Source organism: Salmo salar, chromosome 04, assembly GCF_965601325.2.
Source record: "Salmo salar chromosome 04, fSalSal1, whole genome shotgun sequence".
NCBI lineage: Eukaryota > Metazoa > Chordata > Actinopteri > Salmoniformes > Salmonidae > Salmo > Salmo salar.
In genome coordinates, this window is record NC_138294.1 from 92,241,607 (window position 1) to 92,259,166 (window position 17,560).

Sequence of the window (17,560 nt, forward strand, 5' to 3'; positions counted from 1 at the left end):
CTTAATAATAAATATATAATATATCTTAATAATAAACTATATAATATAATATATCTTAATAATAAATATATAATATATCTTAATAATAAACTATATAATATAATATATCTTAAATAATAAACTATATAATAAAATATATCTTAATAATAAATATATAATATATCTTAATAATAAATATATAATATATCTTAATAATAAATATATAATATAATATATCTTAATAATAAATATATAATATATCTTAATAATAAATATATATATATCTTAATAATAAATATATAATATATCTTAATAATAAATATATAATATATCTTAATAATAAATATATAATATAATATATCTTAATAATAAATATATAATATATCTTAATAATAAATATATAATATAATATATCTTAATAATAAATATATAATATATCTTAATAATAAATATATAATATATCTTAATAATAATATATAATATAATATATCTTAATAATAAATATAATATAATATATCTTAATAATAAATATATAATATATCTTAATAATAAATATATAATATATCTTAATAATAAATATATAATATATCTTAATAATAAATATATAATATATCTTAATAATAAATATATAATATATCTTAATAATAAATATATAATATATCTTAATAATAAATATATAATATATCTTAATAATAAATATATAATATATCTTAATAATAAAGAGAAAGAGCCACGTGGACACACAGCCTTTGCTCACTAAAGAAAATAACCCCCATCACTACCCATTATTTGTTTTCCCCATTGGCCTCCTCTTGCGTGCTGCTGCTGCTGCTGGTGTGTGACACAGAAGTCACACAGAGTCACAGTTTATATTTGCTTACACACTGATGCAGGGGTAGATGCCAGCTGGGAGTTACCGTGGTGACAGGGTAACCTTTGCCCTTAAGAAAGAACAGATCAGGATGAACCTGGCCAACCGCAGTGTGTGTGTGTGTGTGTGTGTGTGTGTGTGTGTGTGTGTGTGTGTGTGTGTGTGTGTGTGTGTGTGTGTGTGTGTGTGTGTGTGCATGTGTGTGTGTGCATGTGTGTGTGTGCTGTGTGTGTGTGTGTGTGTGTGTGTGTGTGTGTGTGTGTGTGTGTGTGTGTGTGTGTGTGTGTGTGCATGTGTGCGTGTGTGCGTGTGTGCGTGTGTGTGTGTGTGAGTGTGTGAGTGTGTGTGTTGTGTGTGAGTGTGTGAGTGTGTGTGTGTGGTGTGTGTGTGTGTGTGTGTGTGTGTGTGTCCAGTGTGTGAGACCGCTCCGAGCCAGTGTGTAGATCCCAGTGTGTGTGTGTGTGTGTGTGTGTGTGTGTGTGTGTGTGTGTGTGTGTGTCCAGGTGGAGACCACCCCCACCCAGTTTGTAGATCCCAGTGTGTGTGTGTGTGTGTGTGTGTGTGTGTGTGTGTCCAGGTGGAGACCACCCCCACCCAGTTTGTAGATCCCAGTGTGTACGTGTGGAACATCACAGGCAACGGGGAGCTGCGGAGGTTAGAAGGGTTTCAGGCCCCGCCGCTCCGCAGGCCACAGCACTGTGCCGACTACGCCACCATCCGCCAACAGGTCGGAGATCTTCTCTACGTTTATACACATAAACAAATGACAACGATATGGCGTGAGGGTAATCTCCCCCTCCCCTCCCACTCAGGTGGAAGAGATTCGTCGTGTGGGAGTCAACCACTTCCACTTCTCTCTCAACTGGTCCTCCCTGGTGCCCAGCGGTAACGTGACCCAGCCAAACACCACCTTACTAGGGTACTGGAGTCAGCTTTCCTCTCCTCTGGACCTCTAGCCATTCCATTTATTTGATAATATTACAGAACTGTACTGAACAAAAAAAAATATATATATATATAAATGCAACAAAGTTACAGTTCAATAAAAGGAAATCAGTAATTTGAAATAAATTCATTTAGGTACTAATCTATGGATTACATTACATGACTTGACAGGGACGCAATCAGAATTCGTTTTTTTCACCACAAAAGGGCTTCATTACAGACGTTTCATCAGCTGTCCGGGGGGGGGGGGGGGGGGGTCTCAGATGATCCCGCAGGTGAAGAGGCCGGATGTGGAGGTCCTGGGCTGACGTGGTTACATGGTGCTGCCAAATTCCCTAAAACGATGTTGGAGGTGGTTTATGGTAGTTGTCTGCCAACAGCTCTGGTGGGCGTTCCTGCAGTCAGCGTGACAAATGGCACGCTCCCTCTAAACTTGAGACATCTGTGGCATTGTGTTGTGTGACAAAACTGCACATTTTAGAGTGGCCTTTTATTGGCCCCCCGAGCACAAGGTGCACCTGTGTAATGATCCTGCTGTTTAATCAGCTTCTTGATATGCCACACCTGTCAGGTGGATGGATTATCTTGGTAAAGGAGAAATGCTCACTAACAGGGATGTAAACACATTTGTGCACAAACATTTGAGAGAAATAAGCTTAATGTGTTTATGGAACATTTCTGGGATATTTTTTTATTTCAGTTCATGAAACACGGGACCAACACTTTACATGTTGCGTTTATATTTTTGTTCAGTGTAGGATATCTGATTCAACTTGTTAACTAATTATCAAACCTGTAACTAGATTAATCAGGTGTGTTAGTTCAGGATCTAAATTGTAAAATGTCTGTAGGAGAGGTTTGAAAAAGGTCTGATTGATTATTAAACATAACTAAACTGGATGAATTACTGCCTGCCTGGCCTCCATCATTCCAGGTACTGGTGCATGAGTAAAAACCTGGAATGGAGTTCTGAGTGTATCGGTTAACAGTGTGATGAGAACGCGGACTGGACTAACAGTAATGTTCACTATGTTCCAGGTACTACCGCTGCTTTACGAGCCAGCTGCACCAGGCTAACATCACGTCCATGGTCACCCTGTGGCACCACACACGCCAACGCTCCAGCCTGCCAGCCCCGATGGAGGCAGCGGGAGGCTGGTTCAACAGGTTGGTACCACACACACACACACACACACACACACACACACACACACACACACACACACACACACACACACACACACCACACCCACACACACACACACACCCCCCCACACACACACACACACACCACACACACACACACGCCACACACACACCCGCACACACACACACACACCACACACCCGCACACACACACACACACACACACCCCCACACACACCACCCCCCCACACACACACACACACACACACACACACACACACACACACACACACACCACACACACACCACACACACACACACGCCACACACACACCCGCACACACCCCCACACACACACACATACACACCACACACACACACACACCCGCACACACACACACACACCACACACACACACCACACACACACACGCCACACACACACACACACACACACACACACACACACACACACACACACACACACACACACACGCCACACACACACGCCACACACACACGCCACACACACACACACACACACACACACACACACACACACACACACACACACACACACACACACACACACACACACACACACACACACGCCAGCGCTCCAGCCTCCCAGCCCCCTGTGGAGGTTGGTACTACCAGAACCAAATCTCGAGTGAGATGTTAAGCTAGTGGAGGAAACGCGACGGAGCCTCTTTTGTAGCAGACAAGTCGTCATCGTCGTGGATCCAAACTTTGGGTTCTACTCAATCAGATCTGCTTTAGTGGAGGTGGGACTGAATTAGAGCCGTCAAATCTACAAGGTGACTCCCGGCATTATACATTGACTCTCACGGAGTCACATTGAGAGAATTCCCATGCAGCGTTTTTAGTTTGAACACTTGAATGTGGGATGTAATCTACACCTCAATCAGGCTGATAGAAACACTCATTATGTAGTGAAATTATTTTCTATAATAGCTGGAACACTCTTAGAAAAAAAGATGCTCTCTAGAACCTTAAAGGGTTCTTCGGCTGTCCACCAGAGAACCCTTTGAAGAACCCTTTTAGGTTCCAGGTAGAATCCTTTTGGGTTCCATGTAAACCCCCCAAAAAAAGGGTTCTATCTGGAGCCTATGGGGACAACCGAAGAACCCTTTTGGAACCCTTTGAAGAGTGTACACTTCCTCGTTCTGACATTTCTAACTCGACCTGGTGTTGCATTGTGACAATGATCAAGAGCAGCTGCTCAACGATTTGACGGGCTCCAATGCAATTATACCTCCGATACCGCCAAAACATCAGCAATACGTGTAGTAACTTGGTATCCTGATCGTTAGCTCTATAGCCACTTCAGACCGGGGACAAGGGGGTAAAACATTAGCAATACGTGTAGTAACTTGGTATCCAAATCGTTAGTTCTATAGCCACTTCAGACCGGGGACAAGGGGGTAACCACACAGATTCCATAGAAAACAGTTACATATTCTATATATTTCCATTCCCCTTAGTCTACTACACTGTTTAGTGATGATTGCGTTGGGTCCAACAGGTGCGGATAGCGTAGCTGAACACGATGTACAATTAAGTGGATGCGGCCTTACTGAATTACCTCAATGACTTTCAACGTGGTACCCGTCATAGGGTGCCACCTTTCCAACAAGTCAGTTCGTCACATTTTTGTTGCCCTGCTAGAGCTGCCCTGTTGTTGCTCCTGGAAACGTCTAGGAGCAACAACGGCTCAGCCGCGAAGTGGTAGGCCACACAAGCTCAGAGAATGGGATCGCCGAGCGCTGAAGCGATGCGGTCCTTGGTTGCAACACTCACACTGTCGAGTTCCAAACTGTCTCTGGAAGCAACGTCAGCACAAGAAGTGTTCGTCGGGAGCTTCATGAAATGGGTTTCCGTGGCAGAGCAGCCGCACACAAGCCTAAGATCACCATGCGCAATGCCAAGCGTTGGCTGGAGTGGTGTAAAACTCGATGTCATTGGACTCTGGAGCAGTGGAAACGTGTTCTCTGGAGTGATAAATCATGCTTCACCATCTGATGCCAGCAGAACGCTGCCTGCCTTAATGCATTGTGCCAACTGTAAAGTTTGGTGGAGGAGGAATAATGGTCTGGGGCTGTTTTTCATGGTTTGGGCTAGGACCCTTAGCTCCAGTGAAGGGAAATCCTAACGCTACAGCATACAATAACATTCTAGACGATTCTGTGCTTCAGAATTTGTGGCAATTTGAGGAAAGCCCTTTCCTGTTTCAGCAAGACAATTCCCCCGTGCACCCATCAAACACCTTTGGGATGAATTGGAACGCCGACTGCGAGCCAGGACTAATCGACCAAGATCGTGTTCCGACCTCACTAATGCTCTTGTGGCTGAATGGAAGCAAGTCCCCACAGCAATGTTCCAACATCTAGTGGAAAGGCTTCCCAGAAGAGTGGAGGCTGTTATAGCAGCAAAGGGGGGGGGGGGGGGATCAACTCCATATTAACACCCTTGATTTTTGGAATGAGATGTTCGACGAGCAGGTGTCCACATACTGTCGGTCTTGTATGTGTGTGTGTGTGTGTGTGTGTGTGTGTGTGTGTGTGTGTGTGTGTGTGTGTGTGTGTGTGTGTGTGTGTGTGTGTGTGTGTGTGTGTGTGTGTGTGTGTATATATATTTCGTACAAACCAAAATCATATGAAGCTCCAATACATCCAAAATAAATAAAGTGGACCTTAACAAAATGCTTTAAGAATTTAAACATGAATCAAAAGAGTCTGAAAATAAAAAGCGTGATTCCAAAACAAAACGGCCTTCGTTAACAGTATAGTTATCACATCACTCTTACTGTAAAACATGTAGTACCCCATCACTCTTACTGTAAAACATGTAGTACCCCATCACTCTTACTGTATAACACGTAGTACCCCATCACTCTTACTGTATAACATGTAGTACCCCATCACTCTTACTGTATAACATGTAGTACCCCATCACTCTTACTGTATAACACGTAGTACCCCATCACTCTTACTGTATAACATGTAGTACCCCATCACTCTTACTGTATAACATGTAGTACCCCATCACTCTTACTGTATAACATGTAGTACCCCATCACTCTTACTGTATAACATGTAGTACCCATCACTCTTACTGTATAACATGTAGTACCCATCACTCTTACTGTATAACATGTAGTACCCCATCACTCTTACTGTATAACATGTAGTACCCATCACTCTTACTGTATAACATGTAGTACCCATCACTCTTACTGTATAACATGTAGTACCCCATCACTCTTACTGTATAACATGTAGTACCCCATCACTCTTACTGTATAACATGTAGTACCCATCACTCTTACTGTATAACATGTAGTACCCATCACTCTTACTGTATAACATGTAGTACCCCATCACTCTTACTGTATAACATGTAGTACCCCATCACTCTTACTGTATAACATGTAGTACCCCATCACTCTTACTGTATAACATGTAGTACCCCATCACTCTTACTGTATAACATGTAGTACCCATCACTCTTACTGTATAACATGTAGTACCCCATCACTCTTACTGTATAACATGTAGTACCCATCACTCTTACTGTATAACATGTAGTACCCCATCACTCTTACTGTATAACATGTAGTACCCCATCACTCTTACTGTATAACATGTAGTACCCCATCACTCTTACTGTATAACATGTAGTACCCATCACTCTTACTGTATAACATGTAGTACCCCATCACTCTTACTGTATAACATGTAGTACCCATCACTCTTACTGTATAACATGTAGTACCCCATCACTCTTACTGTATAACATGTAGTACCCCATCACTCTTACTGTATAACATGTAGTACCCATCACTCTTACTGTATAACATGTAGTACCCCATCACTCTTACTGTATAACATGTAGTACCCCATCACTCTTACTGTATAACATGTAGTACCCATCACTCTTACTGTATAACATGTAGTACCCCATCACTCTTACTGTATAACATGTAGTACCCCATCACTCTTACTGTATAACATGTAGTACCCATCACTCTTACTGTATAACATGTAGTACCCATCACTCTTACTGTATAACATGTAGTACCCATCACTCTTACTGTATAACATGTAGTACCCATCACTCTTACTGTATAACATGTAGTACCCCATCACTCTTACTGTATAACATGTAGTACCCCATCACTCTTACTGTATAACATGTAGTACCCCATCACTCTTACTGTATAACATGTAGTACCCCATCACTCTTACTGTATAACATGTAGTACCCCATCACTCTTACTGTATAACATGTAGTACCCCATCACTCTTACTGTATAACATGTAGTACCCATCACTCTTACTGTATAACATGTAGTACCCATCACTCTTACTGTATAACATGTAGTACCCATCACTCTTACTGTATAACATGTAGTACCCCATCACTCTTACTGTATAACATGTAGTACCCATCACTCTTACTGTATAACATGTAGTACCCATCACTCTTACTGTATAACATGTAGTACCCCATCACTCTTACTGTATAACATGTAGTACCCATCACTCTTACTGTATAACATGTAGTACCCCATCACTCTTACTGTATAACATGTAGTACCCATCACTCTTACTGTATAACATGTAGTACCCCATCACTCTTACTGTATAACATGTAGTACCCCATCACTCTTACTGTATAACATGTAGTACCCATCACTCTTACTGTATAACATGTAGTACCCCATCACTCTTACTGTATAACATGTAGTACCCATCACTCTTACTGTATAACATGTAGTACCCCATCACTCTTACTGTATAACATGTAGTACCCATCACTCTTACTGTATAACATGTAGTACCCCATCACTCTTACTGTATAACATGTAGTACCCCATCACTCTTACTGTATAACATGTAGTACCCATCACTCTTACTGTATAACATGTAGTACCCATCACTCTTACTGTATAACATGTAGTACCCATCACTCTTACTGTATAACATGTAGTACCCATCACTCTTACTGTATAACATGTAGTACCCATCACTCTTACTGTATAACATGTAGTACCCCATCACTCTTACTGTATAACATGTAGTACCCATCACTCTTACTGTATAACATGTAGTACCCCATCACTCTTACTGTATAACATGTAGTACCCCATCACTCTTACTGTATAACATGTAGTACCCCATCACTCTTACTGTATAACATGTAGTACCCATCACTCTTACTGTATAACATGTAGTACCCATCACTCTTACTGTATAACATGTAGTACCCCATCACTCTTACTGTATAACATGTAGTACCCAGTCACTCTTACTGTATAACATGTAGTACCCCATCACTCTTACTGTATAACATGTAGTACCCCATCACTCTTACTGTATAACATGTAGTACCCCATCACTCTTACTGTATAACATGTAGTACCCATCACTCTTACTGTATAACATGTAGTACCCCATCACTCTTACTGTATAACATGTAGTACCCCATCACTCTTACTGTATAACATGTAGTACCCCATCACTCTTACTGTATAACATGTAGTACCCCATCACTCTTACTGTATAACATGTAGTACCCCATCACTCTTACTGTATAACATGTAGTACCCCATCACTCTTACTGTATAACATGTAGTACCCATCACTCTTACTGTATAACATGTAGTACCCATCACTCTTACTGTATAACATGTAGTACCCCATCACTCTTACTGTATAACATGTAGTACCCCATCACTCTTACTGTATAACATGTAGTACCCCATCACTCTTACTGTATAACATGTAGTACCCCATCACTCTTACTGTATAACATGTAGTACCCCATCACTCTTACTGTATAACATGTAGTACCCCATCACTCTTACTGTATAACATGTAGTACCCCATCACTCTTACTGTATAACATGTAGTACCCCATCACTCTTACTGTATAACATGTAGTACCCCATCACTCTTACTGTATAACATGTAGTACCCCATCACTCTTACTGTATAACATGTAGTACCCCATCACTCTTACTGTATAACATGTAGTACCCCATCACTCTTACTGTATAACATGTAGTACCCATCACTCTTACTGTATAACATGTAGTACCCCATCACTCTTACTGTATAACATGTAGTACCCCATCACTCTTACTGTATAACATGTAGTACCCCATCACTCTTACTGTATAACATGTAGTACCCCATCACTCTTACTGTATAACATGTAGTACCCCATCACTCTTACTGTATAACATGTAGTACCCCATCACTCTTACTGTATAACATGTAGTACCCCATCACTCTTACTGTATAACATGTAGTACCCATCACTCTTACTGTATAACATGTAGTACCCCATCACTCTTACTGTATAACATGTAGTACCCCATCACTCTTACTGTATAACATGTAGTACCCCATCACTCTTACTGTATAACATGTAGTACCCATCACTCTTACTGTATAACATGTAGTACCCATCACTCTTACTGTATAACATGTAGTACCCCATCACTCTTACTGTATAACATGTAGTACCCCATCACTCTTACTGTATAACATGTAGTACCCCATCACTCTTACTGTATAACATGTAGTACCCCATCACTCTTACTGTATAACATGTAGTACCCCATCACTCTTACTGTATAACATGTAGTACCCCATCACTCTTACTGTATAACATGTAGTACCCATCACTCTTACTGTATAACATGTAGTACCCCATCACTCTTACTGTATAACATGTAGTACCCCATCACTCTTACTGTATAACATGTAGTACCCCATCACTCTTACTGTATAACATGTAGTACCCCATCACTCTTACTGTATAACATGTAGTACCCCATCACTCTTACTGTATAACATGTAGTACCCCATCACTCTTACTGTATAACATGTAGTACCCCATCACTCTTACTGTATAACATGTAGTACCCCATCACTCTTACTGTATAACATGTAGTACCCCATCACTCTTACTGTATAACATGTAGTACCCCATCACTCTTACTGTATAACATGTAGTACCCCATCACTCTTACTGTATAACATGTAGTACCCCATCACTCTTACTGTATAACATGTAGTACCCCATCACTCTTACTGTATAACATGTAGTACCCCATCACTCTTACTGTATAACATGTAGTACCCCATCACTCTTACTGTATAACATGTAGTACCCCATCACTCTTACTGTATAACATGTAGTACCCCATCACTCTTACTGTATAACATGTAGTACCCCATCACTCTTACTGTATAACATGTAGTACCCCATCACTCTTACTGTATAACATGTAGTACCCCATCACTCTTACTGTATAACATGTAGTACCCCATCACTCTTACTGTATAACATGTAGTACCCCATCACTCTTACTGTATAACATGTAGTACCCATCACTCTTACTGTATAACATGTAGTACCCCATCACTCTTACTGTATAACATGTAGTACCCATCACTCTTACTGTATAACATGTAGTACCCATCACTCTTACTGTATAACATGTAGTACCCCATCACTCTTACTGTATAACATGTAGTACCCCATCACTCTTACTGTATAACATGTAGTACCCCATCACTCTTACTGTATAACATGTAGTACCCCATCACTCTTACTGTATAACATGTAGTACCCATCACTCTTACTGTATAACATGTAGTACCCATCACTCTTACTGTATAACATGTAGTACCCCATCACTCTTACTGTATAACATGTAGTACCCCATCACTCTTACTGTATAACATGTAGTACCCATCACTCTTACTGTATAACATGTAGTACCCCATCACTCTTACTGTATAACATGTAGTACCCCATCACTCTTACTGTATAACATGTAGTACCCCATCACTCTTACTGTATAACATGTAGTACCCCATCACTCTTACTGTATAACATGTAGTACCCCATCACTCTTACTGTATAACATGTAGTACCCCATCACTCTTACTGTATAACATGTAGTACCCCATCACTCTTACTGTATAACATGTAGTACCCCATCACTCTTACTGTATAACATGTAGTACCCCATCACTCTTACTGTATAACATGTAGTACCCCATCACTCTTACTGTATAACATGTAGTACCCCATCACTCTTACTGTATAACATGTAGTACCCCATCACTCTTACTGTATAACATGTAGTACCCCATCACTCTTACTGTATAACATGTAGTACCCATCACTCTTACTGTATAACATGTAGTACCCCATCACTCTTACTGTATAACATGTAGTACCCCATCACTCTTACTGTATAACATGTAGTACCCCATCACTCTTACTGTATAACATGTAGTACCCCATCACTCTTACTGTATAACATGTAGTACCCCATCACTCTTACTGTATAACATGTAGTACCCATCACTCTTACTGTATAACATGTAGTACCCCATCACTCTTACTGTATAACATGTAGTACCCCATCACTCTTACTGTATAACATGTAGTACCCCATCACTCTTACTGTATAACATGTAGTACCCCATCACTCTTACTGTATAACATGTAGTACCCCATCACTCTTACTGTATAACATGTAGTACCCCATCACTCTTACTGTATAACATGTAGTACCCCATCACTCTTACTGTATAACATGTAGTACCCCATCACTCTTACTGTATAACATGTAGTACCCATCACTCTTACTGTATAACATGTAGTACCCCATCACTCTTACTGTATAACATGTAGTACCCATCACTCTTACTGTATAACATGTAGTACCCCATCACTCTTACTGTATAACATGTAGTACCCCATCACTCTTACTGTATAACATGTAGTACCCCATCACTCTTACTGTATAACATGTAGTACCCCATCACTCTTACTGTATAACATGTAGTACCCCATCACTCTTACTGTATAACATGTAGTACCCATCACTCTTACTGTATAACATGTAGTACCCCATCACTCTTACTGTATAACATGTAGTACCCCATCACTCTTACTGTATAACATGTAGTACCCCATCACTCTTACTGTATAACATGTAGTACCCCATCACTCTTACTGTATAACATGTAGTACCCCATCACTCTTACTGTATAACATGTAGTACCCCATCACTCTTACTGTATAACATGTAGTACCCCATCACTCTTACTGTATAACATGTAGTACCCCATCACTCTTACTGTATAACATGTAGTACCCCATCACTCTTACTGTATAACATGTAGTACCCCATCACTCTTACTGTATAACATGTAGTACCCCATCACTCTTACTGTATAACATGTAGTACCCCATCACTCTTACTGTATAACATGTAGTACCCCATCACTCTTACTGTATAACATGTAGTACCCCATCACTCTTACTGTATAACATGTAGTACCCCATCACTCTTACTGTATAACATGTAGTACCCCATCACTCTTACTGTATAACATGTAGTACCCCATCACTCTTACTGTATAACATGTAGTACCCCATCACTCTTACTGTATAACATGTAGTACCCCATCACTCTTACTGTATAACATGTAGTACCCCATCACTCTTACTGTATAACATGTAGTACCCCATCACTCTTACTGTATAACATGTAGTACCCCATCACTCTTACTGTATAACATGTAGTACCCCATCACTCTTACTGTATAACATGTAGTACCCCATCACTCTTACTGTATAACATGTAGTACCCATCACTCTTACTGTATAACATGTAGTACCCCATCACTCTTACTGTATAACATGTAGTACCCATCACTCTTACTGTATAACATGTAGTACCCCATCACTCTTACTGTATAACATGTAGTACCCCATCACTCTTACTGTATAACATGTAGTACCCCATCACTCTTACTGTATAACATGTAGTACCCCATCACTCTTACTGTATAACATGTAGTACCCATCACTCTTACTGTATAACATGTAGTACCCCATCACTCTTACTGTATAACATGTAGTACCCCATCACTCTTACTGTATAACATGTAGTACCCCATCACTCTTACTGTATAACATGTAGTACCCCATCACTCTTACTGTATAACATGTAGTACCCCATCACTCTTACTGTATAACATGTAGTACCCCATCACTCTTACTGTATAACATGTAGTACCCCATCACTCTTACTGTATAACATGTAGTACCCCATCACTCTTACTGTATAACATGTAGTACCCCATCACTCTTACTGTATAACATGTAGTACCCCATCACTCTTACTGTATAACATGTAGTACCCCATCACTCTTACTGTATAACATGTAGTACCCCATCACTCTTACTGTATAACATGTAGTACCCCATCACTCTTACTGTATAACATGTAGTACCCCATCACTCTTACTGTATAACATGTAGTACCCCATCACTCTTACTGTATAACATGTAGTACCCCATCACTCTTACTGTATAACATGTAGTACCCCATCACTCTTACTGTATAACATGTAGTACCCCATCACTCTTACTGTATAACATGTAGTACCCCATCACTCTTACTGTATAACATGTAGTACCCCATCACTCTTACTGTATAACATGTAGTACCCCATCACTCTTACTGTATAACATGTAGTACCCCATCACTCTTACTGTATAACATGTAGTACCCCATCACTCTTACTGTATAACATGTAGTACCCCATCACTCTTACTGTATAACATGTAGTACCCCATCACTCTTACTGTATAACATGTAGTACCCCATCACTCTTACTGTATAACATGTAGTACCCCATCACTCTTACTGTATAACATGTAGTACCCCATCACTCTTACTGTATAACATGTAGTACCCCATCACTCTTACTGTATAACATGTAGTACCCCATCACTCTTACTGTATAACATGTAGTACCCCATCACTCTTACTGTATAACATGTAGTACCCCATCACTCTTACTGTATAACATGTAGTACCCCATCACTCTTACTGTATAACATGTAGTACCCCATCACTCTTACTGTATAACATGTAGTACCCCATCACTCTTACTGTATAACATGTAGTACCCCATCACTCTTACTGTATAACATGTAGTACCCCATCACTCTTACTGTATAACATGTAGTACCCCATCACTCTTACTGTATAACATGTAGTACCCCATCACTCTTACTGTATAACATGTAGTACCCCATCACTCTTACTGTATAACATGTAGTACCCCATCACTCTTACTGTATAACATGTAGTACCCCATCACTCTTACTGTATAACATGTAGTACCCATCACTCTTACTGTATAACATGTAGTACCCCATCACTCTTACTGTATAACATGTAGTACCCCATCACTCTTACTGTATAACATGTAGTACCCATCACTCTTACTGTATAACATGTAGTACCCCATCACTCTTACTGTATAACATGTAGTACCCCATCACTCTTACTGTATAACATGTAGTACCCCATCACTCTTACTGTATAACATGTAGTACCCCATCACTCTTACTGTATAACATGTAGTACCCCATCACTCTTACTGTATAACATGTAGTACCCATCACTCTTACTGTATAACATGTAGTACCCCATCACTCTTACTGTATAACATGTAGTACCCCATCACTCTTACTGTATAACATGTAGTACCCCATCACTCTTACTGTATAACATGTAGTACCCCATCACTCTTACTGTATAACATGTAGTACCCCATCACTCTTACTGTATAACATGTAGTACCCCATCACTCTTACTGTATAACATGTAGTACCCCATCACTCTTACTGTATAACATGTAGTACCCCATCACTCTTACTGTATAACATGTAGTACCCCATCACTCTTACTGTATAACATGTAGTACCCCATCACTCTTACTGTATAACATGTAGTACCCCATCACTCTTACTGTATAACATGTAGTACCCCATCACTCTTACTGTATAACATGTAGTACCCCATCACTCTTACTGTATAACATGTAGTACCCCATCACTCTTACTGTATAACATGTAGTACCCCATCACTCTTACTGTATAACATGTAGTACCCCATCACTCTTACTGTATAACATGTAGTACCCATCACTCTTACTGTATAACATGTAGTACCCCATCACTCTTACTGTATAACATGTAGTACCCCATCACTCTTACTGTATAACATGTAGTACCCCATCACTCTTACTGTATAACATGTAGTACCCCATCACTCTTACTGTATAACATGTAGTACCCCATCACTCTTACTGTATAACATGTAGTACCCCATCACTCTTACTGTATAACATGTAGTACCCCATCACTCTTACTGTATAACATGTAGTACCCCATCACTCTTACTGTATAACATGTAGTACCCCATCACTCTTACTGTATAACATGTAGTACCCCATCACTCTTACTGTATAACATGTAGTACCCCATCACTCTTACTGTATAACATGTAGTACCCCATCACTCTTACTGTATAACATGTAGTACCCCATCACTCTTACTGTATAACATGTAGTACCCCATCACTCTTACTGTATAACATGTAGTACCCCATCACTCTTACTGTATAACATGTAGTACCCCATCACTCTTACTGTATAACATGTAGTACCCCATCACTCTTACTGTATAACATGTAGTACCCCATCACTCTTACTGTATAACATGTAGTACCCCATCACTCTTACTGTATAACATGTAGTACCCCATCACTCTTACTGTATAACATGTAGTACCCCATCACTCTTACTGTATAACATGTAGTACCCCATCACTCTTACTGTATAACATGTAGTACCCATCACTCTTACTGTATAACATGTAGTACCCCATCACTCTTACTGTATAACATGTAGTACCCCATCACTCTTACTGTATAACATGTAGTACCCCATCACTCTTACTGTATAACATGTAGTACCCATCACTCTTACTGTATAACATGTAGTACCCCATCACTCTTACTGTATAACATGTAGTACCCCATCACTCTTACTGTATAACATGTAGTACCCCATCACTCTTACTGTATAACATGTAGTACCCCATCACTCTTACTGTATAACATGTAGTACCCCATCACTCTTACTGTATAACATGTAGTACCCCATCACTCTTACTGTATAACATGTAGTACCCCATCACTCTTACTGTATAACATGTAGTACCCCATCACTCTTACTGTATAACATGTAGTACCCCATCACTCTTACTGTATAACATGTAGTACCCCATCACTCTTACTGTATAACATGTAGTACCCCATCACTCTTACTGTATAACATGTAGTACCCCATCACTCTTACTGTATAACATGTAGTACCCCATCACTCTTACTGTATAACATGTAGTACCCATCACTCTTACTGTATAACATGTAGTACCCCATCACTCTTACTGTATAACATGTAGTACCCCATCACTCTTACTGTATAACATGTAGTACCCCATCACTCTTACTGTATAACATGTAGTACCCCATCACTCTTACTGTATAACATGTAGTACCCCATCACTCTTACTGTATAACATGTAGTACCCCATCACTCTTACTGTATAACATGTAGTACCCCATCACTCTTACTGTATAACATGTAGTACCCCATCACTCTTACTGTATAACATGTAGTACCCCATCACTCTTACTGTATAACATGTAGTACCCCATCACTCTTACTGTATAACATGTAGTACCCCATCACTCTTACTGTATAACATGTAGTACCCCATCACTCTTACTGTATAACATGTAGTACCCCATCACTCTTACTGTATAACATGTAGTACCCCATCACTCTTACTGTATAACATGTAGTACCCCATCACTCTTACTGTATAACATGTAGTACCCCATCACTCTTACTGTATAACATGTAGTACCCCATCACTCTTACTGTATAACATGTAGTACCCCATCACTCTTACTGTATAACATGTAGTACCCCATCACTCTTACTGTATAACATGTAGTACCCCATCACTCTTACTGTATAACATGTAGTACCCCATCACTCTTACTGTATAACATGTAGTACCCCATCACTCTTACTGTATAACATGTAGTACCCCATCACTCTTACTGTATAACATGTAGTACCCCATCACTCTTACTGTATAACATGTAGTACCCCATCACTCTTACTGTATAACATGTAGTACCCCATCACTCTTACTGTATAACATGTAGTACCCCATCACTCTTACTGTATAACATGTAGTACCCCATCACTCTTACTGTATAACATGTAGTACCCCATCACTCTTACTGTATAACATGTAGTACCCCATCACTCTTACTGTATAACATGTAGTACCCCATCACTCTTACTGTATAACATGTAGTACCCCATCACTCTTACTGTATAACATGTAGTACCCCATCACTCTTACTGTATAACATGTAGTACCCCATCACTCTTACTGTATAACATGTAGTACCCCATCACTCTTACTGTATAACATGTAGTACCCCATCACTCTTACTGTATAACATGTAGTACCCCATCACTCTTACTGTATAACATGTAGTACCCCATCACTCTTACTGTATAACATGTAGTACCCCATCACTCTTACTGTATAACATGTAGTACCCCATCACTCTTACTGTATAACATGTAGTACCCCATCACTCTTACTGTATAACATGTAG

General features: G+C 39.9%; 1 protein-coding gene across 1 annotated transcript in view; it reads left to right on the top strand.

Moving 5' to 3' along the window:
- The window catches only part of kl (klotho), a 102,820-nt gene that overhangs the window by 32,738 nt on the left and 52,522 nt on the right, over positions 1-17,560 (top strand). The window contains exons 7-9 of the mRNA XM_082974818.1: positions 1,428-1,577; positions 1,663-1,769; positions 2,834-2,962. Of these exons, the coding sequence (XP_082830944.1) occupies positions 1,428-1,577; positions 1,663-1,769; positions 2,834-2,962 (386 nt within the window). The remainder of the gene's footprint in view (positions 1-1,427; positions 1,578-1,662; positions 1,770-2,833; positions 2,963-17,560) is intronic.